The sequence below is a fragment of the Cricetulus griseus genome, chromosome 5, assembly GCF_003668045.3.
Source record: "Cricetulus griseus strain 17A/GY chromosome 5, alternate assembly CriGri-PICRH-1.0, whole genome shotgun sequence".
NCBI classification, from domain to species: Eukaryota; Metazoa; Chordata; class Mammalia; order Rodentia; family Cricetidae; genus Cricetulus; species Cricetulus griseus.
Genome location: NC_048598.1, coordinates 7635799 through 7663087, shown reverse-complemented (window position 1 = coordinate 7663087; position 27289 = coordinate 7635799). Strand labels below are relative to the sequence as shown.

At 40.1% G+C, this 27289-nt stretch overlaps 1 protein-coding gene across 1 annotated transcript in view; it reads right to left on the bottom strand.

Moving 5' to 3' along the window:
- The window catches only part of Spata17 (spermatogenesis associated 17), a 175061-nt gene that overhangs the window by 134232 nt on the left and 13540 nt on the right, over nt 1–27289 (bottom strand). Inside the window, 2 exon segments of the mRNA XM_027418736.2 lie at nt 11164–11214; nt 26412–26493. Coding sequence (XP_027274537.1) covers nt 11164–11214; nt 26412–26493 — 133 coding nt within the window.

Genomic DNA, 27289 nt, shown 5'->3' with positions numbered 1-27289 from the left:
CTGAAAGCTTTAGAGCAAAAAGAAGCAAACACACCAAGGAAGAGTAGACACCAGGAAATAATCAACCTGATAGCCGAAATCAACAAAGTAGAAACTAGGAAAAGAGTACAAAGAATCAATGAAACAAAGAGTTGGTTCTTTGAGAAGATCAACAAGATAGACAAACCTCTAGCCAAGCTAACCAAAAGGCAGAGAGAGAGCATGCTATTTAACAAAATCAGAAATGAAAGGGAGATATAACAACGGACACTGAGGAAGTCCAGAGAATCTTTAGGTCATACTTTGAAAATCTGTATTCCACAAAATTGGAAAATCTAAAGGAAATGGACAGCTTTCTGGATAAATATCACCTACCAAAATTAAATCAAGATCAGATAAACAGTTTAAATCGACCTATAACCCCTAATGAGATAGAAACAGTAATCAAAAGCCTCCCAACCAAAAAAAAGCCCAGGGCCAGATGGCTTCACTGTAGAATTCTACCAGAAATTCAAACAAGAGCTAATTCCAGTACTCCTCAAACTGTTCCGCACAATAGAAGCAGATGGGATATTGCCAAACTCTTTCTACGAGGTTACAATCACTTTGATACCCAAGCCACACAAAGTTATGACTAAGAAAGAGAACTACAGACCGATATCCCTCATGAACATCGATGGTAAAATACTCAATAAAATATTGGCCAACCGAATCCAAGAACATATGAGAAAAATCATCCACCATGATCAAGTAGGCTTCATCCCAGGGATGCAAGGATGGTTCAACATACAAAAATCCATCAATGTGATCCACTATATAAACAAACTGAAAAAGAAAAAACACATGATCATCTCACTAGATGCTGAAAAAGCCTTTGACAAAATCCAACATCCCTTCATGATAAAGATCTTGGAGAGAACAGGAATAACAGGAACATATCTAAACATGATAAACGCAATATACACCAAACCAATAGCCAACATCAAAGTAAATGGAGAGAAACTCAAAGCGTTTCTTCTAAAATCAGGAACAAGACAAGGCTGTCCACTTTGATAAACACCTTCAGCAAGGTAGCAGGTTACAAAATTAACTCAAAAAAATCAGTAACCCTACTATATACAGATGATAAATCCAATGAGAAAGAAATCAGGGAAACATCACCTTTCACAATATCCACAAGCAACATAAAATATCTTGGGGTAACACTAACCAAAAAAGTGAAAGATCTGTACAATAAGAACTTTGAGACTTTAAAGAAAGAAATTAAAGAAGATACCAGAAAATGGAAAGATCTCCCATGCTCTTGGATAGGTAGAATTAACATAGTAAAAATGGCAATCCTGCCAAAAGCAATCTACAGATTCAATGCAATCCCCATCAAAATCCCAACACAGTTTTTCACAGACATTGAAAGAACAATACTCAACTTTATATGGAAAAATAAAAAGCCCAGGATAGCCAAAACAACTCTTTACAATAAAGGATCTTCTGGAGGCATCACCATCCCCGACTTCAAGCTCTACTATAGAGCCATAGTTCTGAAAACAGCTTGGTATTGGCACAAAAATAGACTGATAGACCAATGGAATCGAATTGAAAACCCTGATATTGACCCACACACCTATGGATACCTTATTTTTGACAAAGGTGCTAAATCTATACAATGGAAAAAAGATAGCATCTTCAACAAATGGTGCTGGTACAATTGGATTCGGACATGCAGAAAATTTCAGATAGACCCATACCTGTCACCATGCACAAAACTTAAGTGCAAATGGATCAATGATCTCAGCATAAATCCAGCCACACTGAATCTTCTAGAAGAGAAAGTGGGAATTACCCTTGAACAAATTGGCACAGGAGACCACTTCCTGAACATTACGCCAGTAGCACAGACACTGAGGTCTGCAATTAATAAATGGGACCTCCTGAAACTGAGAAGCTTCTGCAAGGCAAAGGAAACAGTCAGTAGGACAAAACGACCACCCACAGAATGGGAAAAGATCTTCACCGATCCCACATCTGACAGAGGACTGATTTCCAAAATATATAAGGAGCTCAAGAAGCTAGCCACCAAAACACCAAACAATGAAATTAAAAAGTGGGGTGCAGAACTAAATAGGGAATTCTCAACAGAGGAATCTGAAATGGCTGAAAGACACTTAGGAAAGTGCTCAAAATCCTTGGCCATCAGAGAAATGCAACTCAAAACAACAACTCAAAATGATACCACCTCATGCCTGTCAGAATGGCTAAAATAAAAAATAGCAATGACAATCTATGTTGGAGAGGATGTGGAGAAAAAGGAACACTCCTCCACTGCTGGTGGGAGTGCGAACTTGTAAGACCACTCTGGAAATCAGTATGGTGGTTGCTCAGAAAAATGGGAATCAGTCTACCTCAAGATCCAGCCATTTCTCTCTTGGGTATATACCCAAATATGGCATGTACATACAACAAGGACATATGTTCAACCATGTTCATAGCAGCATTGTTTGTAATAGCCAGAACCTGGAAGCAACCTAGATGCCCCTCAACTGAAGAATGGATTGAGAAAATGTGGTACATTTATACAATGGAGTACTACTCAGCAGAAAAAAGCAATGGAATCTTGAAATTCGCAGGCAAATGGATGGAACTAGAGGAAACCATCCTGGGTGAGGTAACCCAGTCACAAAAAGACAAACATGGTATGTACTCACTGATATATGAATTTTAGACATAGAGCAAAGGATTACCAGTCTATAATGCTCTTCACCAAAGAAACTAGGACTCTAAGGGATAAATGGTCCCCAGGAATGGAAGTGGCATGAACTCCCGAACTAATTGGGGGCATGAGGGTAGGGGGGGAAGGAGCTGCTACAGTAAGAGCAAGAGAAGAGGAGACGAGGAGAGGAAATGGAGGGGCAGAAACATTGAGTTGGGGGAAGAATAGAGGAAAGAGAACAGGATGAGAGATACCATATCAGAGGGAGCCACTATAGGTCCGAGAAAAGATCTGGAACCAGGGAGATCTCCACAGACCTACAAGGATGACACGATCTGACAATCCAGGCAATGATGGAGAGGATAACCCAAAAGCCTTTCCCCTAAAATGAGATTGATGACTTCTCTTTATGCCATCCTAGAGCCCTCACCCAGTGGCTGAAGGAAGCAGAGACAGACATCCACAGATATACACTGAGCCGAAATCGGGAATTTAGTTGAAGAGAGGGAGGAATGAAGAACGAAGGGGTCTGTATCAGGTTGGAGAAACCCACAGGAACAGTTGACCTGAACAAGGGAGAGCACATCAACCCCAGATGCTGTCAGGGAGGCCCGTACAAGACTGATCCAGACCCCTGAACATGGATGTCAATAAGGAGGCCTCTGCACTCCAGGGAGCCTCTGGTGGTGGATTAGTATTTTTCCCTGGTGCAAGAAGGGACTTTGAGAGCCCATCCCACATGAAGGGTTACACTCTGGCCCTGGACACATGGGGAAGGGCCCAGGACCAGCATAGGAAGACTTGGTGGACTTTGCAGAGCCCCCGTTGAGGGCCCTACCCTGCCTGGGGAGTGGTGGGTGGATGGGGTGGGGGTGGGCTGGGGGTGGGGGAGGAGGGTTGGGGGTGAGGGGAGGGAGAGGGAGAAGGGACTTGAAATAAGCTTGTTCCTTGAAATAAGCTTGTTCCTTAACTAGAACTAATAATAATAATAAAAAAGAATGGAAGGAGACATTGAGAATAATTGTTAGTCTTCCAATGATATTTTTGTTTTGTTTTGCAGCTAAAGGATATTAAGCCTAACATATATGTAGGTGGAATGTTGAATTGGTACTGAATGAACAGTGATGCTGTCTGGAAGTATGTTTGTCATTTAAAAGCTTTTCACAATCATTTTACAGTCTGGTATCTGTGGGGATTTTAATATTTTAATCAGGCTGTCATTTGGGAAAAAATGACTAAAAATAAACAAAACAGCTACACCAATCTTGAGTGTACTGGACAAGAGGCATAGATTCTAGAAACCTGAATGAAGCAATGTAGATGTAGCTACATTGAGAACTTGTCAATAAAATGTTTTTCAAGTTGTGTTCATTCACTTTTTTATCTTTAGTTAATTATTTTAACTCTGGGAGAGCTGCAGCTGATTGCAGTGCCTATAGAAGCCAGAAGCCGGAGGGCTGCAGCTGCATGCAGGTGTGGCCACCTGACCTGGGGTGGGGTGCTCAGGGCCAAACTTCCTCTGGAAGAGAAGCAAGAGCTCTCAGCTACTGAGTGGCCTCTCACACTCTTCAGGTGGTCACATTTTAGAGATCGGTTCTTTAATTGAAAAAGATTGTTATATAATGATATGATATTCAATTTAGAAAGTCTCCATAATTTGACCAAAATTATGTACTGTCTGACACTATGGTGGAATAGGCACAAACCACTTTCTAATGACACAGAAAGACCAATCAGAATACACATATATAAATAATACATGCAAACAGGCTCACATCTTCCATTTTGGACAAAGGCAGCCTGTGAGGACAAACACAAATCTGCCGAGTCACCTGTGCTAACCTTGAAAGGGATTCCTGAGGGGTGAAGGGGACACTAATGACCTGGATCCTTCTTTTTCCACCTCTAGCAAGTACTAGAAGTGGTAGCAACCTCATCCACACAGGCTCAAATAGAACCTTCTGAGATCCTGATATTCTTGGCACCTATCCCATTTGGCAAATCCTTTATTCACAATTGTATCCTAAAGGACATAGTAAGTGACGGTGAAGATAAAAATTAAAACTCATCCACACTAAAGTATAGGTAGGGTTACAATTGCTGTGATGAATCTCACCACCACTAAAAGCAGGTGGGGAGGAGAGGGTTTATGTGGTTTACACTTCCATTTCACTGTTCATCACTGAAGGAAGTCAGGACAGGAACTCACACATGCAGGAACCCGGAGGCAGGAGCTGATGCAGAGGCCATGGAGGGGAGCTGCTTACTGGCTTGCTCTCATGACTTGCTCGGTCTGCTTTCTTGTGGAATCCAGGACCAACAGCCTATGTGTGGCACCATCCACAATACTCTGGGAGTTCCCCCTCAATCACTATTTGAGAAAATGTTCTACAGGCTTGCATTGTCTCAGTTGAGACCCCCACCTTTTCTGGTTACTTTAGCTTGTGTCAAGTTGACATTGAACTAGCCATCACAATAAATAATCACTGCTTAAGTGGCTTTGTGAAAAATGAGGGTTTAGAACATGGAAGGAACTGAGCCTTGGGCAAGCAAAGAAAACAACTGGCATGGATGTAAACAGGCTGAAATTCATTGTGCTTCATGCTTTGGCAAGTATGACACTAATGGATTCCATTCAGACACTGCTTGTGAGCAAGGCATGGTCTCATGTTAAAACACGAGGAAACTGATACTCAAGCTCATCTATCCATTACGAAAGCAAAGCAAATGGCAATGTCAAGACACAAACCCATGTGTGTCTTGCCATGAAGTCCATACTTTTTGCACTATTGTCTTATGTGAACATTATAAGGAGAAAGAAAGTGTGTCTTTAATTTTAAAGACATTCTCTTGCAGCAGGGAGGCTAGTGTAATAGTCGCTGATTTGTATAGACAGGTCATGTAGGTAGGCATAGCAGCATCCTTACTTATATGAGCACAACTGACATGGGGGATTTAGCATATTTCCTGTTCCTAATTCGAGTCCCAGTGAATGGACAATTTTTTTTTTTAAAGAAAGCATATTCAAGGGCCAGAATAAATCCTACAGCATTGTTTTTCTTAATTTCAAGGTGAATGGATGACAAAAAAAAGAAATAAAACAAAACCAAAAATGGGTAGTATTCATGCCCTTCAAAGTAATTAGCAACTTTCAGAAGTGATTGGAATAAAACAATTATTGTCATTGATCAGCTCTGAATAGATAATTTTAAACAAAGTCATTGTGTGCTCAGCAGATTAGAGCTTGTTAACTGCAAGTTCTAAATGACCTCTTAAGCTAGTCAGACCAGTGATGCATATTCCTCATTAAGTAACATCACTGTGTAAGTGTTCTTATAAATAATCTTTATATTAAGCACTGAAACAAATGGCAAAACCTTGGTGTATCAAAAGCCATCTGTGCACAGAAAAGATTTTCCTCCATTATGTTTATCTTTATTCCACAAAATCCATAGTAATCTGCATATCAACCGAGGAGGAACAAAAGACTATTGTTTATTCCCTAAAATGAAAATGAAGGAAGCCTGGAAATGTCCTAGCCAGTTTCAATGTCCTGGTGTCATCATGGGAACATGGTGGCACTCACTTATCTGCAGCTCTACCTAACTTTGCTTTCTCTATGAATTGATTCAGGTGCTTTGCATGTGTGAAGAGTGAAGAGACATCCTTTGTGTGGTAATGGAAGCATCATGAGCATACACACACTGGACGTTGTCTAACATGGTCCATTCCTATCTTGACAAAATCACTGAAATTTGGGAGAACCTTTCTTTGTGTGACTAAGACTGTGGTCTTCATTCTGTAGCCACAGAAACATAGCACCATTTCCAGGCTATGAAACTGTCAGCATCCACTTTCTAAAAAAATTAGCAATGTATGCCTTTTCAATCACTAAACTTGTTATTGTAAATCATGCTTACTGCATGGCACAATAAATATAAATAGAATTATAGGTAATCTAAAGGACTGAGATGAAGCTTTATGTATGACATATGGAACCACTTTTAAGTAAAGTCACTATATTTTTCTTACACTCGTCATGTTTTAGACATGAAAGAAAAAAATAAAACAAAGATTTGATATTGTGACTTATATTCATTCATAACTGTAAGAATGAGTCACTAAAGTTATAGCACTTTGCAAATTTGTTTTAAGTCATTTTTAGTGTTCAACATGCTGTTATGCTGTTATTTTTCCATCAAGTGAGCACTGCAATCTGAACTGAAGTGATTGGGGTGCTAAAATCAAGGCAAATCACTCAAAATAAGAGTCTACTGGCCTTCTCCCAGTCCCAGTCCCTTTGCTCAGTAATGACATCTGATTGAGAAATCACTATTCAAGTGTTCCAGGACAAAATGGGTTCTTCAAGAAACAATCAATTACTTTGTTGTCCAGTCCATCCCTACCCTAGTGCCTACTCATGGAATTTAAGCATCTTAAACATTCCCCAACAAAAGAAAAAGGGTCTCTTTTAACAAGGGTGTTCAGTCCTTAGTGATGCAGAGAGAAATTATTTAAGGCAAAGACTTCTTTTTTAAAACTCCGTGCACTGGAAAAAACAAGAGTGAGGAATAGCACTGACTGATTATCCTGAGATATTTATTTAACAACTTTCTACAATCAAGCATGGGAAACTAAAGAATGAAGGGTCTGTCTCTGGGCCCCAAGGAACTCGTAACATAGCTGTGGTGGGGGCTGGCATGTAAATTAGGAAGAATAATAAAATGTTACCAGTTGTAATAGAAAAACATGTGTATGGTGAAGTAGAGAAATAAAAATTCAGAGCGTGATCACTCTACAGGGAAAGGGGGATCATAAATCCTGCAGAGAAAAGGTGACTCCTCAAAAAGACAGCAACTTAGGATGTTCATATCTATTATATAGAACAAAAGCATATTAATGCACTTGTTCTTCATTGGAAGTGTGAACACTTACTTAGGACTGGCTGCATAAGCCTTTACAACTGCTCTGCTCCACTAGCCTCTCACTATTGAATAGCAAAGTTTTTAAAGTGCCACTTATAGAAAACTCACTTAGAAGTAAATTTAATCCTGGTCACTGCTTACTGTGATCAGCTGATCTTGAAAAAAAAAATCAACCTTTGTCAGAGGATCGTTCACAGCCTCTACACAAGTCAGCCTTGTTTCTACCTGTGATAAAGTTAACTCATCAAAAGTCCCTAAGAGTCCATAAGCAACGTGTGTGTGTGTGTGTGTGTGTGTGTGTGTGTGTGTGTGTGTGTGTGTGTGTGTGTGTGTGTGTTACTAGGGACTGAACCTATGTTTCATTCATTCTATGTAAGTACACCTCTAGTGACCTATATCCCCAGCTGTTTCTTTACTTTTTATTTCAAGACAGAATCTCACTAAATTACTCAGGCTCACCTTAAATTTGTGATCCTCCTGCCTTGACTTTTCAAGTCACTGGGATTACAGGCCTGTGCCATGAGGTGTGTAGAGAAATGTTTTTTATCATAAATTTTCTATAGTAATCCTTAGAGAAAACCCCGAGTGTCTCTAGTAAAGCATTTGGCCTCTAGGTAATGTTACACTATCTTCTCTCTTTACTTAATTCCCACCATGCTCAAACCCTATTCTTCCCTCTTGGGATGTCCTGCTAAGAAAGAAAGAATAGGGGCTATCGTATCGCTTAGGGTAGAATGCTGCCTGGCTTGCATCATTCCTTGGGTTCATCCCCAGTGCCACGAAGCAAAGGAAGAATCCAGATTTCTCAAGGAGAAGCATGATTTGAAAAGATCACTGTCTGTAATGAGTTTTTTTTGAGAGAACAAGGCTTTTTTCTTTCAGTCCCTCAAGACATGCTGTGGCTGGAGAGAGTTGAAGCACAGCCTGGGGAGCTGAGACTCACACAGATTACACAGAGGATGAGGACACAGCAGAGTATAAGGTACATGAGCTCCTGGTATTCACGAGGCCTAAGGTTTTTCCCCCAATAAAGCCAAAAACACAAACAGCAACAAAACATTATTGCAGGGATGAGAAAGATGAGTCCAGCGGTTGGCAGAGGTGAAGCGCTACCACAGGGAGACGGCGTGGATGAAACATTTGCAAGTGTGCGGAGAGCGTAAACAAGGCTGGAGAACACCTGATGTGGGGAAGATGGACAAAGGGTGGCAACAGTGGACAGCACTTTACCCACAGCAAGCTCTTGTGGGGAGACATTAAGGAGATGAGACGATGCTGGCCAAGTCAGCGACCTAGGGGAAAAAGTCGACTATGGGAAGTTGGTTGATAGATGTTTTGCTGTCGTTGGCCACTGAGAGCAAAGAGGTAAGCTGGGAGATTTCAGCAGGGATATGTGAAACTGGGCGCTTGCTCCAGATGAAGAAGCTGGACACTGAGCATCTGTGTGTCTCCTCCAGGTCAGGGCGGAAAGGATGAGCAAGCTCTTCTCCACATCCCCGCAAGACAGTGACTTTTTCCAACATGTTTGACCCCTGGGATCAAGAGACTCAAGGGTGAACCTTAACATTGCCCACCAACTCATATCAAAGACAAACCTGACAACGGATGATACTTTTATCCGTTTAGTAGCTGAAGGAATGGATACTTTCCAATGGCTATACCGGTGTGAGCTTCGTACATAGTTCTTTTTGAGGTTAAGGGAACCTCGTTCAGTAAGATCAGAATTCATTGTGAAGATCTGGGACTAAGTAAAAGCTACAAGTGTGCATTATTCCATCCCTGTCTTCTGGGCTCCTCTTTAGTTACTAAGTCTTAGTAGCATGGGGAAAAAACTGTCATCATCCCGCCTCCCCTGGGGACTGCAGAGACAGCTCTGGCTTTGGACACTGACTGTATTAGACTCTCCAGTGGGGCATGGTGCATCACATCTGTAATGCTAGCACTCTGGACGTTAGGGCATGAGGATCAGGAGTTCAACCCAACCTTGGCTACATAGTGAAGGTTATGTGAGGCCATGTCTTTTCAGAAAAGGAAAACTGTTTTAGGTTGTCAACAAGTTATTACTTTTTCCTTTAGAGACTCATCTTGATGTGAAGTAAGCATCTAAGAATCTGACAGTCTCCATGTCTGAGCCCATGGTAGCACTGCAAAGAGAATGGAAACCCTACATGTCTTAGATTAGTGCATGCCTTGAAGAAAGAAAATCTAAAGTGCTTCCTTGTGTGGATGCTCCTGAGGACAGGGCATCCTACACTTGGAGTTCTTGCCTCCAGCTAATACCACTTCTTCCTCTTGTCTGGCTTCTCACCAGCTCCAGGGAAACAGAAAGGTGCACAGTTACTGTAGATGGCCTCGTTCAGGCTCCCATGAGCCTCCACATGGAAGAAAGCAACGTTTCCAAGAGTAATACACAGATTCAGAGGAATGCTAACCAAGTGCTGTCATTTGGCACATGGCTTTCAGAAAGAATTTACTACCTTGCTTGGACCAAAGCAGAATGTGCTCTCTGCAGAAGTAAGAACAAATACTAAAGAGAATGTAACCAGGCAATGTAGGTCTTAGAATCAGGAATAAAATTCAACACAGAAATATCCCTACATATAATAATTTATCAATTAAGTTATAACTACATTGTTTTAAATAAAAGGAATAAATATTTTTGCACTCATTGCCAAAATCTGCAGAAATCAAATTCAAGCATCTGGTTGCTATGTTTAGCTTGTTTGTGTGTGTCATGTGATATGTGTACCTGTAAGTACAGGAGTATGCAGTGGAGTGCTCACATGGAGGCTAGAGACAGATGTGGGGTTTTCATCACCTTTTCTGCACCCCCCCCCCCTTTCTTTTACGACAAGGTCTCTCAGTAAATTTGAAGCTTGTCAATTTGGCTATGTGGGCTGCCTAATGAACTTTAGGGACCAACCTATCACCACCCTGCCAGCACTGGGGTTACAGGAAAGTACCACCACCATGCTCAGCTGGTTACAAGAGCTCTAGGGATAAGAACAGAACTCGGCTCCTCATGCCTGCATGTCAAACATTTTGCCATCCACGCCATATCGTCAGTCCTAAAGTAACCGTTCTATTAGATAATCAGCACATAAGAGTGAACACAAAAATGATGGAAAAATTCTACGCCAGAAACAAACTTTATTACTGCTCAAAGATATGAATAGTTTTTAATTACCTTATAATATGAAGCAGGATTCTTAGACCTCAGAGCCATGTTCACCTATTTACCATAATATATCAATCACATGACATATGGACACTGATGCATTGCTTCATTGATATTTGTGGCCTTTCTTTAGCTATGGCTCAGAGACCCCTGACATAAAGCGCAGGCATTTATAGCTTTGTGGTTTACACTTTACTCTAATTTCCAGTGCTGCCCTGTGTTTAGTACAGCTAACTTCTTAACTAGTGTTCTTTCCCCACCTTTCCATTAGCATAGCAATCAAATTTGCATTACTTTGCTTTGCTCGTTTTATTAAAAGGGAATTCAGGGCACAATTGACTTTTCATTTGTTTAACAAGTGAAGAAATATTTACCTTGACAGCCATTTCATTGTAGAGTTTCATCTTCATATTAAAATACGCTGCCTGTGAATCAAGAAAAAAGAAAAGATGGCATAGATTTCAGTTACACAAAGACAGTACAGCCTATTTTTACATATAAAGGATAAGAATCTTTATACATAATACATAATAAGAGTTCTGGGCTTAGAAAATGAAATCAAACTTTGTATTGAAGAGATAGGCTTCCTAATACATAATGCAAACTTAACCAGAAAAATCTATGGTAGTCAAACTTAGAGCTAATGGAGATATATGATCATAAAATGCTCTCCGCTGAGTTTGATAATCAATGGTGCTCTGCTGAGAATAGAATAACAAAGCAGAAATATTCACAAGTGCTGGTGACACGCCATATGGTATGATTTATTCACTGGGGTTCTCTTAGCCAAAACTCACAGGAACATAAAAGGAATTCATATTTCAAGACGTCGGGTTTAATGAAAATTCAAAGAAATGCTGTCTTCAGTCGAAACCATTCAAGGATACGGATGCAGTGATGGGGCAAAATTGTGCCTTCCAACCATCTATGTGAGATGCTATGTGCTTAGCTGCCTCCTGAGTCAGCCTTGGGAATTTTGTTTCATTTAGTATTCATTTTACCTCCATAAAATCACAAATATAATGATATCACATTACAGCAAATCCCTTGGTAGAGTGAGTATTTCCTAAACTCTTAGTTTCTTTCTAAGAAAGGCACTCTATCTACTAGTACCCAAATCTATGTTATATAAAGAACCATCTAGCAATGTTTCTTATTTTAATGAAAGTACTGTCTTGAACTAAAATTTCCCTATGTGCTCTGTCTTTTAATTAAAAATAAAACATTCCCAGAGTTTACAACAGTAAAATTAACAGTGAAAGCACTTACATATATTTTTTCAACATAATATTGTTGACACAGAAACACAACTCTCATCCTAAATCAAAGAGACAGTTTACTCTGGAGACAAATCTGACTGACCATAGCTAAGGAACGCAGATTTAGGTTACCTCAAATTCCATGTTCCCACCTGGTAACAGCTTGATGAAGTTTTCATAGTTACAGAATAAATGAAGTCATAAAGCAAGGACTTTTAGAACACACTGGTGGACACATTAGGTGGCAGGATCACAGCTAAATAAGGGAATCCTAGCTGTCGGCCTTTGGGTGCATCCTTAGCCTTTGGTAGGTGGAGACCAGAGGCTCTTTAGCACACTCTGAAAGGTTCTGCATGTTCATCAAAAGGAAGTTAGGTCAGACACAGAGGTGGGCAGAGAATGATTATTAAGGAGTCTGAAGAGCCAAGACAAATTGTAACTGTGCTCTGGAGCTGTCATGCTAACCAGCTTGACATTCTGACCGGCTAGCCAGCCTTGCAGGACAGCCAGTGGAAGGCGCACTTCCTCCCAAGAACTTCCCCTGTGATACATAGCCTCATGCATCTTTCTCCAGTCAGAAGTCATGAAACGAATGGAACTTCACCCTAGCTTATGAGTATCAAGTTCCCTGGGTAGAAAAATAGAAAAATAAACTCAGTCCTCTATCAGGGGCATTTCTTCATGACAGACGAGAGTCCATACAAAGGCTTTCCCATAGCTAGCCTGTGTGAGTGGCATGGTATGATCCAGAGCAGACTGTGAAGAGCTGCAGGGATGTGTGATTCACCAACAGTCTGACTGATTAGAAGATGGGGGGGGAAGAGCTTCCCTATGCTACCAACATTACTTCCCTTAGCCTCTCTGTTCAACTTCCTTAAAGCAAATGTGGCATTCTTCATGTCATTTGAGGTGAACTAAAATACTTAATTTCATATTGCATCTATTCAAATCATACTGAAGCTGACATTGCCATGAAATGGATATATGTGTGAGTTTCTGTATGTGTTTTCATATCATAGTTTTAGGGTTTTTTGTTCTTTTTGTTTTGTTTTGTTTTGTTTTTTCAAGACAGGGTTTCTCTGCGTAGCTTTGGAGGCTGTCCTGGAACTTGATCTGTAGACCAGGCTGGCCTCGAACTCATAGAGATCTGCCTGCTTCTGCCTCCCGAGTGCTGGTATTAAAGGAGGGCACCACCAAGGCCCGGCTCATATAATAGTTACTTTCTTTTAATTAAAAACAAAAGATTCAGAGCTCACAACAGTAAAACTGACAGTAAAAGATTTACATGTGCATTTTTTCTCAACATAATATTGCTGACACAAAAACACAACTCACACTTCATGAAAAAACTATTATTGGAAACTAGTTTTTCAAGTAGAAACAGTTCTGCTTGTCTGTATATACATCAGTGCTATTTGAAAGTAGTGTGTGAGCTTTTGAACTCCAGACAAGTTTAAACCATGACTTTATTTTGTTTTTTAAATGACCTTTATGTGTGGTTTCATGTGGAGGTCTGAGGACAACCTGTGGGAGAAGTCAGTTCTCTCCTGTGGCCCAAGGATAAACAACTCCATCATTATTCTTGGTGGGGAGTACCTTAACCACTGGCCCTGACTTTATTTTATCACCTGTGTGGCTCTGGAACAAGTATCTGTAAACTCCTGGTCTAGACTCCCATCCTTTAAAAGGTGTTATATACTTCCTTGAGGTGGTGCGAAGTAAAAAGAGAGAAAGTAATTAAGGCACTAGGGATATAGTTGATAGGAAAGGGATTCACAGCTGTGTGTGGAGGTTAAATATTTAACTGCATAAAAGGATGGAGTCTTTATGAACTAAGTGGGGAGAGGTGGCTTTTGTGCCCAAAAACTGAGAAGTCTGAATTTCAAAACCATTGCTCTCCTGGGCCTGCCCAGGTGCCTGGTCTTGTTTGTCCTTTAGAACAAGGCGCCTGCACGTGGAGCATCTTCAAATGCACTGGCCAGAGCTGGTTTGTTGTAAGATGGCAGCCAGAGTAAGCAGCACATGGCCTTTCACTTCATTCTAATCTTGCCTACCAGCTACACAGCTCTGCCAGCAGACAGCTACCTTGAAGAAGGGCAGAAAACATCTCCTTTAAAGGAGCAGGAGGAGGCAGGGCCTGAATCCCCAGAAAATATAGGTCTGTCCTTAATCCAATTCCTGTTACTCCATATCTAGGACCTGTCACCTTCAAAGGATCAGGGCAGCTTGATTTTCATGCTTATGTCTCCTGCTCTTGGCCAACAATGAAAGTCTCTTAGATTTCCACATTCCTATTCTCATGTGAGACACTAATGGATTCTATGTGAGTCCCAAGTTCCCTGGTTCAAGAGCTTTGAAAATAACCTTCAAACAGCATCAGATACCAGTATCACATAGTTTCCTTAAAATGCCAAACCTAGAAGAGCCGAGCAAAGAGACAAACACCAGAAAGGTGGTGACCAGTGACTTGACATTAAGAAATGTTATGGAGATGGCTGCATGAAGATAGAATGGATGAGTCCAGAAAGATGGCCCATACTGCTCTTCCAGATGACCTGACTTGCCAGGTCCCAGGCCCCTCCACTGCTGTTGTTCCAAGTCAAGGTGATCAAACACCTCTTCTGTCTCATGCAGACATTCATGTGCACATACCCACCAATACACACACGTACACATCATTTAAAATAAAATATTTTCAGTGCCCCATTTAAAGTCAATAAAAGTTCCTTCCCATGTTATTCAGTTAAATGTTCTATCAAGCATTAATCCTTTGTAAGAAATGTAGAATAGTTAACTATATATTAATATTGTGAGCCTTGAATCTCCAGCAATGTAGTAAATAATTTTTATACTTTGAACAATAATGTTTTAAAACAAAATTATCCTTATCAGTTAAATTGTTCAATCATAAATGATCACAATTTAAAAGATAAGATTAAGTTACATACAATTCTTTCACAACAACACATCAAATTAATCATATATTACAATAGTCTTTATAGTTTCAAACTGATCTCGGGCTGTGTTAAAAAAAGAGTATTTGATATAGAGCGTATTATTAATTATATAATGACAAAGTATAGAAAAAGGTAATTTTTAAAATAAATCACTTTGTGTGAAAACTGTCCTGTATAGTTTATATTGGTAAGTCCTATCAGAACACAAATTCCAAGTGCCCCAAGAAGGAGAGAGAAAAAGGACAACCTGCCCTGCTTCTGTTGCCTGCAGAATTATTATCTTAACCAGGCATGGTGATGAACACCTATAGGACATGGCCTGGTTAGGATTCCCAGGAGGCTAACAGGAGAACCATGGTTTTCAGGCCATTGCAGACAGGCAGCACAGTGAGATCTAGTCTCAAAAATATATGCATAAAAAATAAAGAAATGTATTTTTATTCAACTATATCTAAAGCAATGTGCAGTAAGAATAAACTATATATGGTCATCTGGGGCAAGTGACCTGCGTGCCAGACCCAGTTCGGTGGTGGCGGGTTCCAAACACCGAACACCCAGAGGCAGCCTGGCTTCCATCCGCCTGCCCAGGTAGGCCAGGGGCTGTTCCCGGCTCCTGCTTGTTGTCGCTGCTCAGAGTCATCTGAGGCAAGTGACCTGCTTGCCATATGGAGTTCAGCAGCGGGATCTGACACCCCGAGGCCCGGTGACAGCTCTGCCTCCAACTGCCGACCCGGATGGACCTGGCACACCCGAACACTGCCGACACCCGGGTAACAGTGACACCTCCATCCACAAGAAGAGGACCAACATCAGAGTATTGAATCTGTTTTCATCTACCAGAAGGGAACCATGGTCCCACACCTGCCAGGAGAACAAGAAACACTTGTTACATCCACCAGAAGAAAGGATGAGAAGAGGACAAGGTAAAAGCACATCCAACAACAGAAAACCCAATATGACACCACCAGAGACTAGGAACCATACACCAGTAAGACCTCAACATCACGATGCAGATGAACCAGAAGAGAATGACCTTAAAAACATCTTCAGGAAAATGACAGAGGGCCTCAAAGAGGACCTCAAAGAGGACACGAGAAAATCCCTTAAAGAAATTGAAGATAAAACAGACCAAAAAATACAAGAAATAGTTCAAGACCTAAAAACTGAAATACAGACAATAAGAAAGCACAATCTGAGGGAATGCTGGAAATAGAAAAGCTGGGTAAATGATCAGGAACTACAGATGCAAGCATAACCAACAGAATACAAGAGATGGAAGAGAGAATCTCAGGAGTTGAAGACACACTAGCAGAAATAGATTCATCAACCAAAGAAAATCTTAAGTCCAACAAATCCCTATCATAAAATATCCAGGAAATATGGGATACCGTGAAGAGACCAAACCTAAGAATAATAGGTATAGAAGAAGGTGAAGAAATCCAACTCAAAGGCACAGAAAACATATTCAACAAAATCATAGAAGAAAACTTTCCCAACCTAAAGAAAGACAAGCCAATGAAAATACAAGAAGCCTACAGAACACCAAATAGACTGAACCAAAAAAAAAAAAGGTCACCTCTCCGCATAATAATCAAAACACCAAGCATACACAACAAAGAGAAAATATTATGAACCACAAAGGAAAAAGGTCAAGTAACCTATAAAGGCAAACCTATCAAAATCACACCTGATTTTCCTTGGAAACTCTGAAAGCCAGAAGGTCCTGGATCAATATTCTACCTACACTAAGAGACCATGGATGCCAGCCCAGACTACTATACCCAGCAAATCTTTCAATCATTATAGATAGAGAAAACAAGATATTCCATGACAAATCCAGATTCAAACAATACATATCCACTAATCCAGCCCTACAGAAAGTACTGGAAGGTAAACTGCAACCCAGGGAAGTTAACTACAACCAGAAAGACAATAGGCAATAGATAATCCCATCTTATCAACAGTCAAAAGAAAAAAGGGATAGAATCCCACACATAATCTTGCCACCATCACCAAATCAAAAACAAACAAGAATGAACAATAGTCAATGGTCATTAATATCCATCAACATTAATGGTCTTAACTCCCCTATAAAAAGACACAGATGAGCAGAATGGATAACAAGACAGAATCCTTCCTTCTGCTGCATACAAGAAACTCACCTCAACCTCAAAGACAGACGGTACCTAAGAATTAAAGGTTGGTGAAAGATCTTCCAATCAAATGGACCCAAGAAACAAGCGGGAGTAGCAATCCTAATATCCAATAAATTGGCCTTTAAATTCAGTCTCAATTCTGAACATTTATGCCCCAAATATAAAGGCATCCACGTTTGTGAAAGAAACTCTACTAAAACTCAAATCACACATAAAATTGCACACACTTATAGTGGGAGATTTCAACACCCCACTCTCACCACTGGACAGGAACAACAGACAGAAACTTAACAAAGAAACAAAAGAGCAAATAGAAGTTATGGTGCAATTGGACTTAATAGATATCTATAGAACATTCTATCCAAATACAAGACAATTTACCTTCTTCTCAGCACCAAATGGAACTTTCTCTAAAATCGACCACATACTTGGCAACATAGCAAACCTCAACAAGTACAAAAAAATTGAAATAACACCCCATGTCTTATCAGACCACCATGCTTTAAAATTAGAATTCAACAACAACAAGAACTACAGGAAACCTACAAACTCATGGAAATTAAGTAACACCCAATTGCACAATTCATGGGTCCAGGAAGAAATAAAAAAAGAAATTAAAGATTTCCTAGAATTCAATGAGAATGCGGACACAACATACCCAAACCTACTGGCTGCTCTAAAAGCAGTGCTAAGAGGAGAGTTCATAGCACTAAATGCCCAGATGAAGAAACAGGAGAATAATCACACTAGAGAATTAACAGCACAACTGAAAGCTTTAGAAAACAAAGAAGCCAACACACCCCAGAGGAGCAGACGCCAGGAAATAATCAAATTGAGGGCTGAAATCAATAAAATGGAAACTAGGAGAACAATACAAAGAATCAATATTACAAAAATTGGTTCTTCGAGAAAATCAACAAGATAGACAAACCTTTATCCAAATAAAATCAGGAATGAAAGGGGGGTCATAACAACAGAGAATCATCAGGTTATACTTTGAAAACCTATATTCCTCAAAATTCGAAAATGTAAAGGAAATGGACAATTTTCTGGACAGATTTCACTTTCCAAAATTAAATCAAGAACAGATAAGCAACTTAAATTGACCTATAACCTCTAATGAAATTGAAGCAGTCATTAGAAGTCTCCCAACCAAAAAAGCCCAGGGCCAGATGGCTTCAGTGCAGAATTCTACCAGAAATTCAAAGTACAGCTAATACCAATTCTCCTCAAAGTATTCCACACAATAGAAGCAGAAGGGTCATTACCAAACTCTTTTTATAAGGCCACAATAACCTTGATACCCAAGCCACACAAAGACACAACTAGGAAAGAGAACTACAGACCAATATCCCTCATGAACATTGATGCAAAAATTCTCAATAAAATATTGGCAAATCGAATCCAAGAACACAACAGAGAAATCATCCATTCCAATCAAGTAGGCTTCACCCCAGAGATACAAGGATGGTTCAACATACAAAAATCCATCAATGAAATCTACCATATAAACAGACTGAGGGGAAAAAAAAATCACATGATTGTCTCACTAGATGCCGAAAAAGCCATTGACAAAATCCAACATCCCTTCATGATAAAGGTCCTGGAGAAATCAGGGATAACAGGAACATACCTCAACATAATAAAAGCAATATACAGCAAGCCAACAGCCAACATCAAATTAAATGGAGAGAAACTCAATGCAATTCCTCTAAAATCAGGAACAAGACAAGGCTTTCCACTCTCTCCATATCTCTTCAATATTGTCCTTGAAGTTCTAGCCAGAGCAATAAGACAACAAAAGGAGATCAAGAGAATACAAATTGGAAAGGAAGAAGTCAAACTCTCACTATTTGCAGATGATATGATAGTCTACATAAGTGACCCGAAAAACTCAACCAGGGAACTCCTACAGCTGATAAACACCTTCAGCAAAGTGGCAGGATACAAGATTAACTCAAAAAAATCTGTAGCCCTACTATATACAGATGACACATTGGTGGAGAAAGAAATCAGAGAAGCATCACCCTTTACAATTGCCACAAACAACATAAAATACCTTGGAGTAACACTAACCAAAAAAGTGAAAGACCTGTACCATAAGAATTTTGAGTGTCTAAAGAAAGAAATTAAAGAAGATACCAGAAAATGGAAAGATCTCCCATGCTCTTAGATAGGCAGGATCAACATAGTAAAAATGGCAATCTTGCCAAAAGCAATCTACAGATTCAATGCAATCCCCATCATAATCCCAACACATTTCTTCACTGACCTTGAAAGAACAATTCTCAACTTTATATGGAAAAACAAAAGACCCAGGATAGCCAAAACACCCCTGTACAATAGACGAACTTCTGGAGGCAACACCATCCCTAACTTTAAGCTCTATTACAGAGCTATAGTCCTGAAAACAGCTTGGTATTGGCACAAAAATAGACAGGTAGACCAATGGAATAGAGGTAAAAACCCTGAAATTAACCCACACACCTACAAACACCTGATTTTTGACAAACAATCCAAATATATATGCCGGAAAAAAGAGCATCTTCAACAAATGGTGCTGCCATAACTGTATGCAAACATGTAGAAGACTACAGATAGACCCAAGCCTTTTGCCCTGCACAAAACTTAAGTCAAAATGGATCAAAGACCTCAACATAAACCCAGCCACACTGAACCTACTGGAAGATAAAGTGGGAAATACCCATGAATTAATCAGTACAGGAGACTGCTTCCTGAACATAACACCAGTACCACAGACACTGAGATCAACAATTAATAAATGGGACCTCCTGAAACAGAGAAGCTTCTTTAAGGCAAAGGACACCATCAGCAAGACAAAACGACAGCCCACAGACTGGGAAAAGATATTCACCAACCCCACATCTGACAGAGGGCTGATCTCCAAAATATACAAAGAACTCAAGAAGCTAGTCTCCAAAACACCAAACAATCCAATTAAAAATGGGGTACAGAACTAAATAGACAATTCTCAATAGAGGAATCTAAAATGGCTGAAAGACACATAAGAAAGTGTTCAACATCCTTAGCCATCAGGGAAATGCCAATCAAAACAACTCTGAGATACCATCTTACTCCTGTCAGAATGGCTAAAATCAAAAATACCAATGAGGGTTTATGCTGGAGAGGATGTGGAGAAAAAGGAACACTCCTCCACTGCTGTTGGGAGTGCCAACTTGTACAGCCACTTTGGAAATCAGTATGGCGACTCAAGAAAATGGGAGTCAGTCTACCACAAGATCCAGCAATTCCACTCCTAGGCATATACCCAAAAGAAGCACATTCATACAACAAGGACATCTGTTCAACGATGTTCACAGCAGCATTATTGGCAATAGCCAGAAACTGGAAGCAGCCTAGATGCCCCTCAACTGAATAATGGATACAGAAAACATGGTACATTTACACAATGGAGTACTACTCATAAGAAAAAAAACAATGGAATCTTGAAATTTGCAGGAAAATGGATGGAAATAGAAGAAACCATTCTGAGCGAGGTAACCCAATCACGAAAAATCAAACATGATATGTACTCACTCCTCTGTGGACCTGCTTTGTGATACATAGTAGTGACTGAGCTTTATCAGAGCTGTTTTTAATGATGTTGCTCAGAATGGTTTCCTTCCAGATGATGATTGAGAAGCTAATTGTTTTTTTAAAAAAAATGGTGCCAGGTACCACAAGAGTAACAGAACTGTGCTGTTTTTCTGGGATTTTGTTTTTTACTTTTTTTTTTTTAACTGGAGAGTGCTGGATGTCTCTACAATTTTGTTCAAATGACTGCAGAACCTGGAAAAGCTGTTGCTGCTATTGATGCATAACATACTGCCACTATTGGTCTTTTTATTTAAATATATATATATATATATACATATATATATGTATATATACATACATATATAATTTGAATTTTTGGAAACTTTAGCTGTGTTATCAACTTTGGAAAAAATTTTCCCAGTTTACTGTGTTGAGTTGGCATTGTACAAAAATTAGCAGCCATATTGGTCTAGAAATGTTGAACTTAATTTTTTTCCATTTGTACAGAGGTAACGCACTGTATTAAATATGTAAGGTCTTAAAAAAAAAGGAAGGGATTTTGAGAGCCCAAAATTTGTGAAGGGATGCTCTCTTGACCTGGACACATGGGGTAGGGCCTAGGCCTGGCCCAGGATGATGTGGTAGACTTTGGGGAGCCCCTTTTGAGGGCCTTACCCTGCCTGGGGAGTGGAGGAGGGATGGCTAGGGGCAGGTGGGATGTTGGGGGGGAGGGGAGGGAGAGGGAGAGAAGGAATTGACATCTGAAGCAAGCTTGTTCCTAATTTGAACTAATAAAGTAAAATAAAAAAGAATAAACCATATAGACTATTTCACGGTTGAAGAAAAAAATAAAGAAAGCCACTTAATACTCATTAAGGGACAATCCCCCAAGAGGACATAACAATTCTAAACCTGTATGTACCAAATATAGGTGGACACAATTTCATAAAGGAAATACTACTCAACTGGAAACCGCAGATGAATCCAAACAGATATTAGGTAACCCTGACATGCATTCTCACCACTAAACAGGCTATCTGGACAGAAACTCACAGACATCATAAACCAAATGGACCTCACAGAAATCTAACTCTATCCAAATACTAAAATAATATACATGACTCTCAGCAGCCCATGGAACTGTCTTCAAATTGACCATGTATTAGGACACACACAAGTCTTCATAAATACAGAAAAGTTGAAGTAACACCTTGCATTCTATCTGATCACCTGGGAGACAGCAAGCAGGTGAGTGACAGCAATAGTAAGTACAGAAACTACACAACCTCATGGAAATTAAGCAACATACTACTGAACAATAGAAGAGGGCCAAGGAAAAAATAAGGAAGGCAATTTTATAATTCTTCGGACTGAATGAAAAATGAACATACCAGGACTGGAGAGATACGGCTCAGAAGTTAGGAGCACTGCTGCTATTCCAGTGGACCTGGGTTCAATTCCCAGCACTCACATGGCAGCTCACAACTGTCTGTAACTCATGTTCCAGGAGACCACACCCTCACATAGATATGCACGTGCTCAAAACACCATTTCACATAAAAAACATAGCCCTGGATATCCTGAAACTCACTATGTAGGCCAGCCTGCTCTAGAACTCACAGACATCTGCTGCCTGCTTCTGTCTCCCAAGTGCTAGTATTAAAGGTGTGCACCAGCACACTCTTCTGCTCACTCTCATTTTTAACTAAACCCCACATCTTGAATATTGCTCTCCTTTTGGATACCTTTTTCATGAGGTGGGAGATGCTGTCACTAATAGTGATAACCATGAAACCGTCACCTTGATCCTTAATCTAGGCTCCCATCCAGAAGCTCAGTTTAAAAGATGTCGATTGAATACTAATTATGATGGCCCCAGCTGTCTGCTGAGACAGCATCAATGCCTTAAAAAATGATCCCATGGCTATGTCCTATCATTAGCACTGGCTAACAAACCTCCAAGCACAGTTCTCCAAGCCTGAGTATCACATGCAGAATGGCTCACATGCATAAGGAACTTGCTTTGGTTACCAGGGAAACTATTATGCAGCTTTGCTGAGGTGAAAATGCAATCAAGTTAGGAGTTTACAAAACAAAACTTGTTTCTCTTTCTTGTGAGTGAAAGTTCTCTGTCTGGATGTTCCATGGCTCTTTGTCTCAGGCCTAGGGCAGAAGCAGTAGCCTAGTGATGAGGTCTTGTGACAGAAGTCAAGAACAAAAAATCCTCTTGAAGTGTCAGCTGAGGTGTGACCTAAGTCCCATCAGCTCTCAACATGGCCCCGCCTCCAGCCAACAGGAGAAGGAAGAGGTGAAGCATGAATGATTGTGAGCCACCTAAAACATGAAGGCAATGTCCTCTGTATATTTCACTTCACAAAACATTACTAGGGGTAAATTGCTTTGAGTTTCTGCTATTCTTCATACTCCCTGGACCATGTGATTAGCATCCTCACTGCTTTCATTGTTTCCAATTCCAAGCTTATACCCCAAAACTTCCTTCACACTGTTTTCTCCAAGGCTAAGTTCAAGGGTCATTTCCTTGCCCTGCAGAGACTGCATGAACTGTCCATATGCACAGCTGATATCTATACATGTCTCAAGAAAAGATGGATGGCATATGATAAATGATACAAGGCTGTCCTCTGGCCTCTAAATGCATGCACACGTGGGTCCCCACTCATATACAAATATGCATACAAATGCACATACACAAAACAATATGTATATAGAGACAAGAAAGTAATAATATCAACTCTTTTCTCTAAGAGCAACACTCTGACTACTTTATGGAAGTCTTTTGTACTTATTTATAACTTTTCTATACACCTAATATTGCTTCAAAATTCCTTTTTAAATGGTCTTAAAAAATAAAAGTACAGTGAATTTTATAAAGGAAAGCCAGATATCAAAACTGGAAAGAAATGAGAGGGTCTAAAATACAGCACTAAAAGGCATCAAAAGAAACGGCTGACAGAAACACTAACATAATGCTGACACTTTTCCCTCTGTGAAGGACAAAGTAAAGTTTTCCATTAAAATAGCATCATTAAGTTCAAATAGAAGCAGAATTCTGCCTATGTACACTATAAAATCAATAATGGCTATTCAAATGCATCCTAAACAATAGGCAATTACCCAAAATCCTGACATTTAATCTGAAAAATAAGAGAAAATCTCCAGCCTAGAGGGTGAAACACCCAGGGAATTATGTACTTGTAAAAGTTTCCAACCTAAAATGCTAAACACCAACAGAAACAGGCATTTGACTAACTCGAAGGCTTGTACTTTGACTAGTGCATTATCAGAACCAAACGATGCAAGGGGTTAGACATGTGGTCATCAGGCTGATGACCAGTTGGGTCCAGTTTGGCTCTGCTTCTTAATAAAAGGAGCAGCAACAACGTAGTTTAAAACATTGGTTTTCACTGTCTATCCATTCACAAAAAGGGTCATAAGACACTATGTGCTAAGCATCTTGAAGAGAGAATACAACAATAGAGACGCACACTGTGTGTCTTGGCAAGTTTAATGAAGGATGTTAGCAATGAGCAGAGTTGTTACATCATGTAAAACAATTACAACCACCTAAAGTTTTAAGTATGTGAACTCTGGCTCCAAGTACACATAGACAAAGGCAAATTCCAAAGATCATCTTGATGTATACATTTGCAAAATGCCTGGCAAGTAGCATTTACTTGTTAAATACCAACCAGCATAAAGACACCATGCAATCATTTGCTGCTTATCAAAATAAATTGCAAATATATAGTGACATATTTACAAATATGTAAATATTCAATGAAGCCATTTAAAAATATATTCCTTAAAATTGTTGAAGATGACATTTATTTATTTATTTATTTATTTATTTATTTATTTATTTGTGTATGTGTTCCATGGCAGGTATGGGGAGGTCAGCACAGCTTGCCGGAAGCAGTCCTTCACCATGTGGGTTGTGGAGACTCTACTGCGGTCACTGGGCTTGGGGACAAGGGCCTCTATTCCCTGAGCCATCACACCAGCCTTATTTCCTGATTTTTGAAATCTCATTTATCTATAAAACAACTCTGTAGAAAGGCTCTGCGCCGTTACGTGCGTGCTGAGAATAAAGACCGCCTGCACACCATTCGTCATTACCAGCATGTGTTGGCTGTTGACCCAGAAAAGGCTGCCCAGATGAAATCCCACTTCTGACACCAGATATAGTAAAAAATTACCAATACGGAGTCAGGTAGAAATATAAGGGTATTTAATAGGAAAAAGCCTTACTTACAGAGCGAACCAGCCAGCCGGTGGTAGTCTGTACAGCAAGCAACAAAGAGAGACCGAAACCGAAAACACAGTCCCCCTACTCACTCTGACCACGCCCTCACAAGCCCTCAGGTACTCTTGTAGCCAGCCCCTAAGAAGGCGTGGCTACAGCTTCCCCTACATATAGTGACATATTTACAAATATGTAAATATTCAATGAAGCCATTTAAAAATATATTCCTTAAAATTGTTGAAGATGACATTTATTTATTTATTTATTTATTTATTTATTTATTTATTTATTTATTTGTGTATGTGTTCCATGGCAGGTATGGGGAGGTCAGCACAGCTTGCCGGAAGCAGTCCTTCACCATGTGGGTTGTGGAGACTCTACTGTGGTCACTGGGCTTGGGGACAAGGGCCTCTATTCCCTGAGCCATCACACCAGCCTTATTTCCTGATTTTTGAAATCTCATTTATCTATAAAACAACTCTGTAGAAAGGAGAGTTTGGAGAGAAGCCATGTCTGCATTTTCCTAGTTAACATCCTTGTGAGCTTGTTGACAACCTGTCAGTCCATTGAAAATGGGGGAGACTCAAGGATAAGTCAAGAGCATGATGGCAAAGTCCTCATTAGAAAGTCCAGATATCAGCTGGGAGTTGGTGGCACACGCCTTTAATCCCAGCACTCTGGAGGCAGAGGCAGGAGGGTCTCTGTGAGTTCGAGGCCAGTCTGGTCTACAGAGTGAGTGCCAGGATAGGCTCCAAAGCTACACAGAGAAACCCTCAAAAAACAAAAACAAAATAAATAAAAATTAAAAAGGAAGTCCAGATATCCATAGGCACATGAAATGTGCACAGTGAAACACATTAAAATTGAAGTAGCTAATGTAGTTTATGTACAATGAAGTTTGTCACTTATGAAAAATTAAGAAATTTCTCAGAAAAGTCTCCTTTCCAAAGTTAAGCTCAGATTTGCCCTTGTGTTATCCTCTATGCACTGGTATAAGCATTTAAAAGGTAGGGTTTACTTTGGCCCTGGTTTTTGCTGTTTCAGTACAATGGTCAGTGGGCATCATCGTTTCTGTACCATGATCAGGTAGAGTTGTACAGCAGAGAGGAACAAAGCTGATCACTGAGTTGGGTGTAGTAGCAACGGAAGAGGAGAGCTAGGAGAAATAGAGGTGAGGGCTGGGACAAGACAACCCCCAAAGACACACTCCAAGGGACCCACCTTGAGGTGGACTCTACCTCTTAAAGCTTCCAGAATTTCCCAAACTACTATAAGCCTTCAGTACATGAGACTTCTTGGGGACAATTCATATAGAAACAGTTCATTTACAACAATTTGTCATGAGTAATTTCTAAACTACATGTAAAAATACATCTTACAGAATGCTGAATAATTCAAATCTTGGCATAATAGAAAGTTTATATTTACCTCAACAATAAGTCGGTATTGTTTTCTGCCTAAGAAACTTCTCCACCACTTTTGAATAACTGTCACAACCCTGTTCAAGTGCCTATGATGAAAACACGTTTATTAGTATGTGTTTGCTGAAACCAAGATGATGTTTCTTCATTCTTTAAAATTATTGTCTTATAATTCACAAGGTCAAATTCAAGTGTAAGGTTCTAGGTATCTTCATTTTATTTTTGTTTTATTATTTCTATTTTACCTTGCCTATTTCTCTCTTTGAAAAAAATGCAACTCATTCTATAGACCTGGCTTGCCTTGGATGTGTGGAGACGCTACCATTGCTACCCCCCAAGGATTGGGATTACAGAGATGCATGTCCTACCATGCCTGTCTGTATGCAAGTGGTTTTCCTTGACTGCAAATGCTTTGTTTTTTTTTTTTTTTCACCTTAAGATGAGTTCTCAGCCAGAAAAGGCTGTGCCGTTGTCTGCCAGAGTTGTCAGAAAGAGCCTGACATTTCATACTTGGGGAAACTGAGGCTTGTGGTTGCTCAGATTTCCTAATGGCCAACCTTATCATGGCAGAGCTGGGACTCCCCACCAGTGAGCTCCGTACTTCTATGGCTGGGTGGGGGGCAAATAGGTGACTTGTCAGCTGCCCTTGGGTCTTGTGGGCATGCTGTGCCATATGTCCCCCAGACTGCCTTCACTGCCACAATGACCCCTCCTCAGCAGTCAGCCACAACAACAGTTACACATCTGGGAAGGGGCCATTGCACCTGCCCTCAGCATGGACTTAGCAGTTTTCTGCTGTATGAGGTTGCTCTCCCTAGCTTTCTGTGACTGAAGATCTACAATTAGGAATCTCTGGTGCTTTTGAAGAATGAGAACTTACTCTGG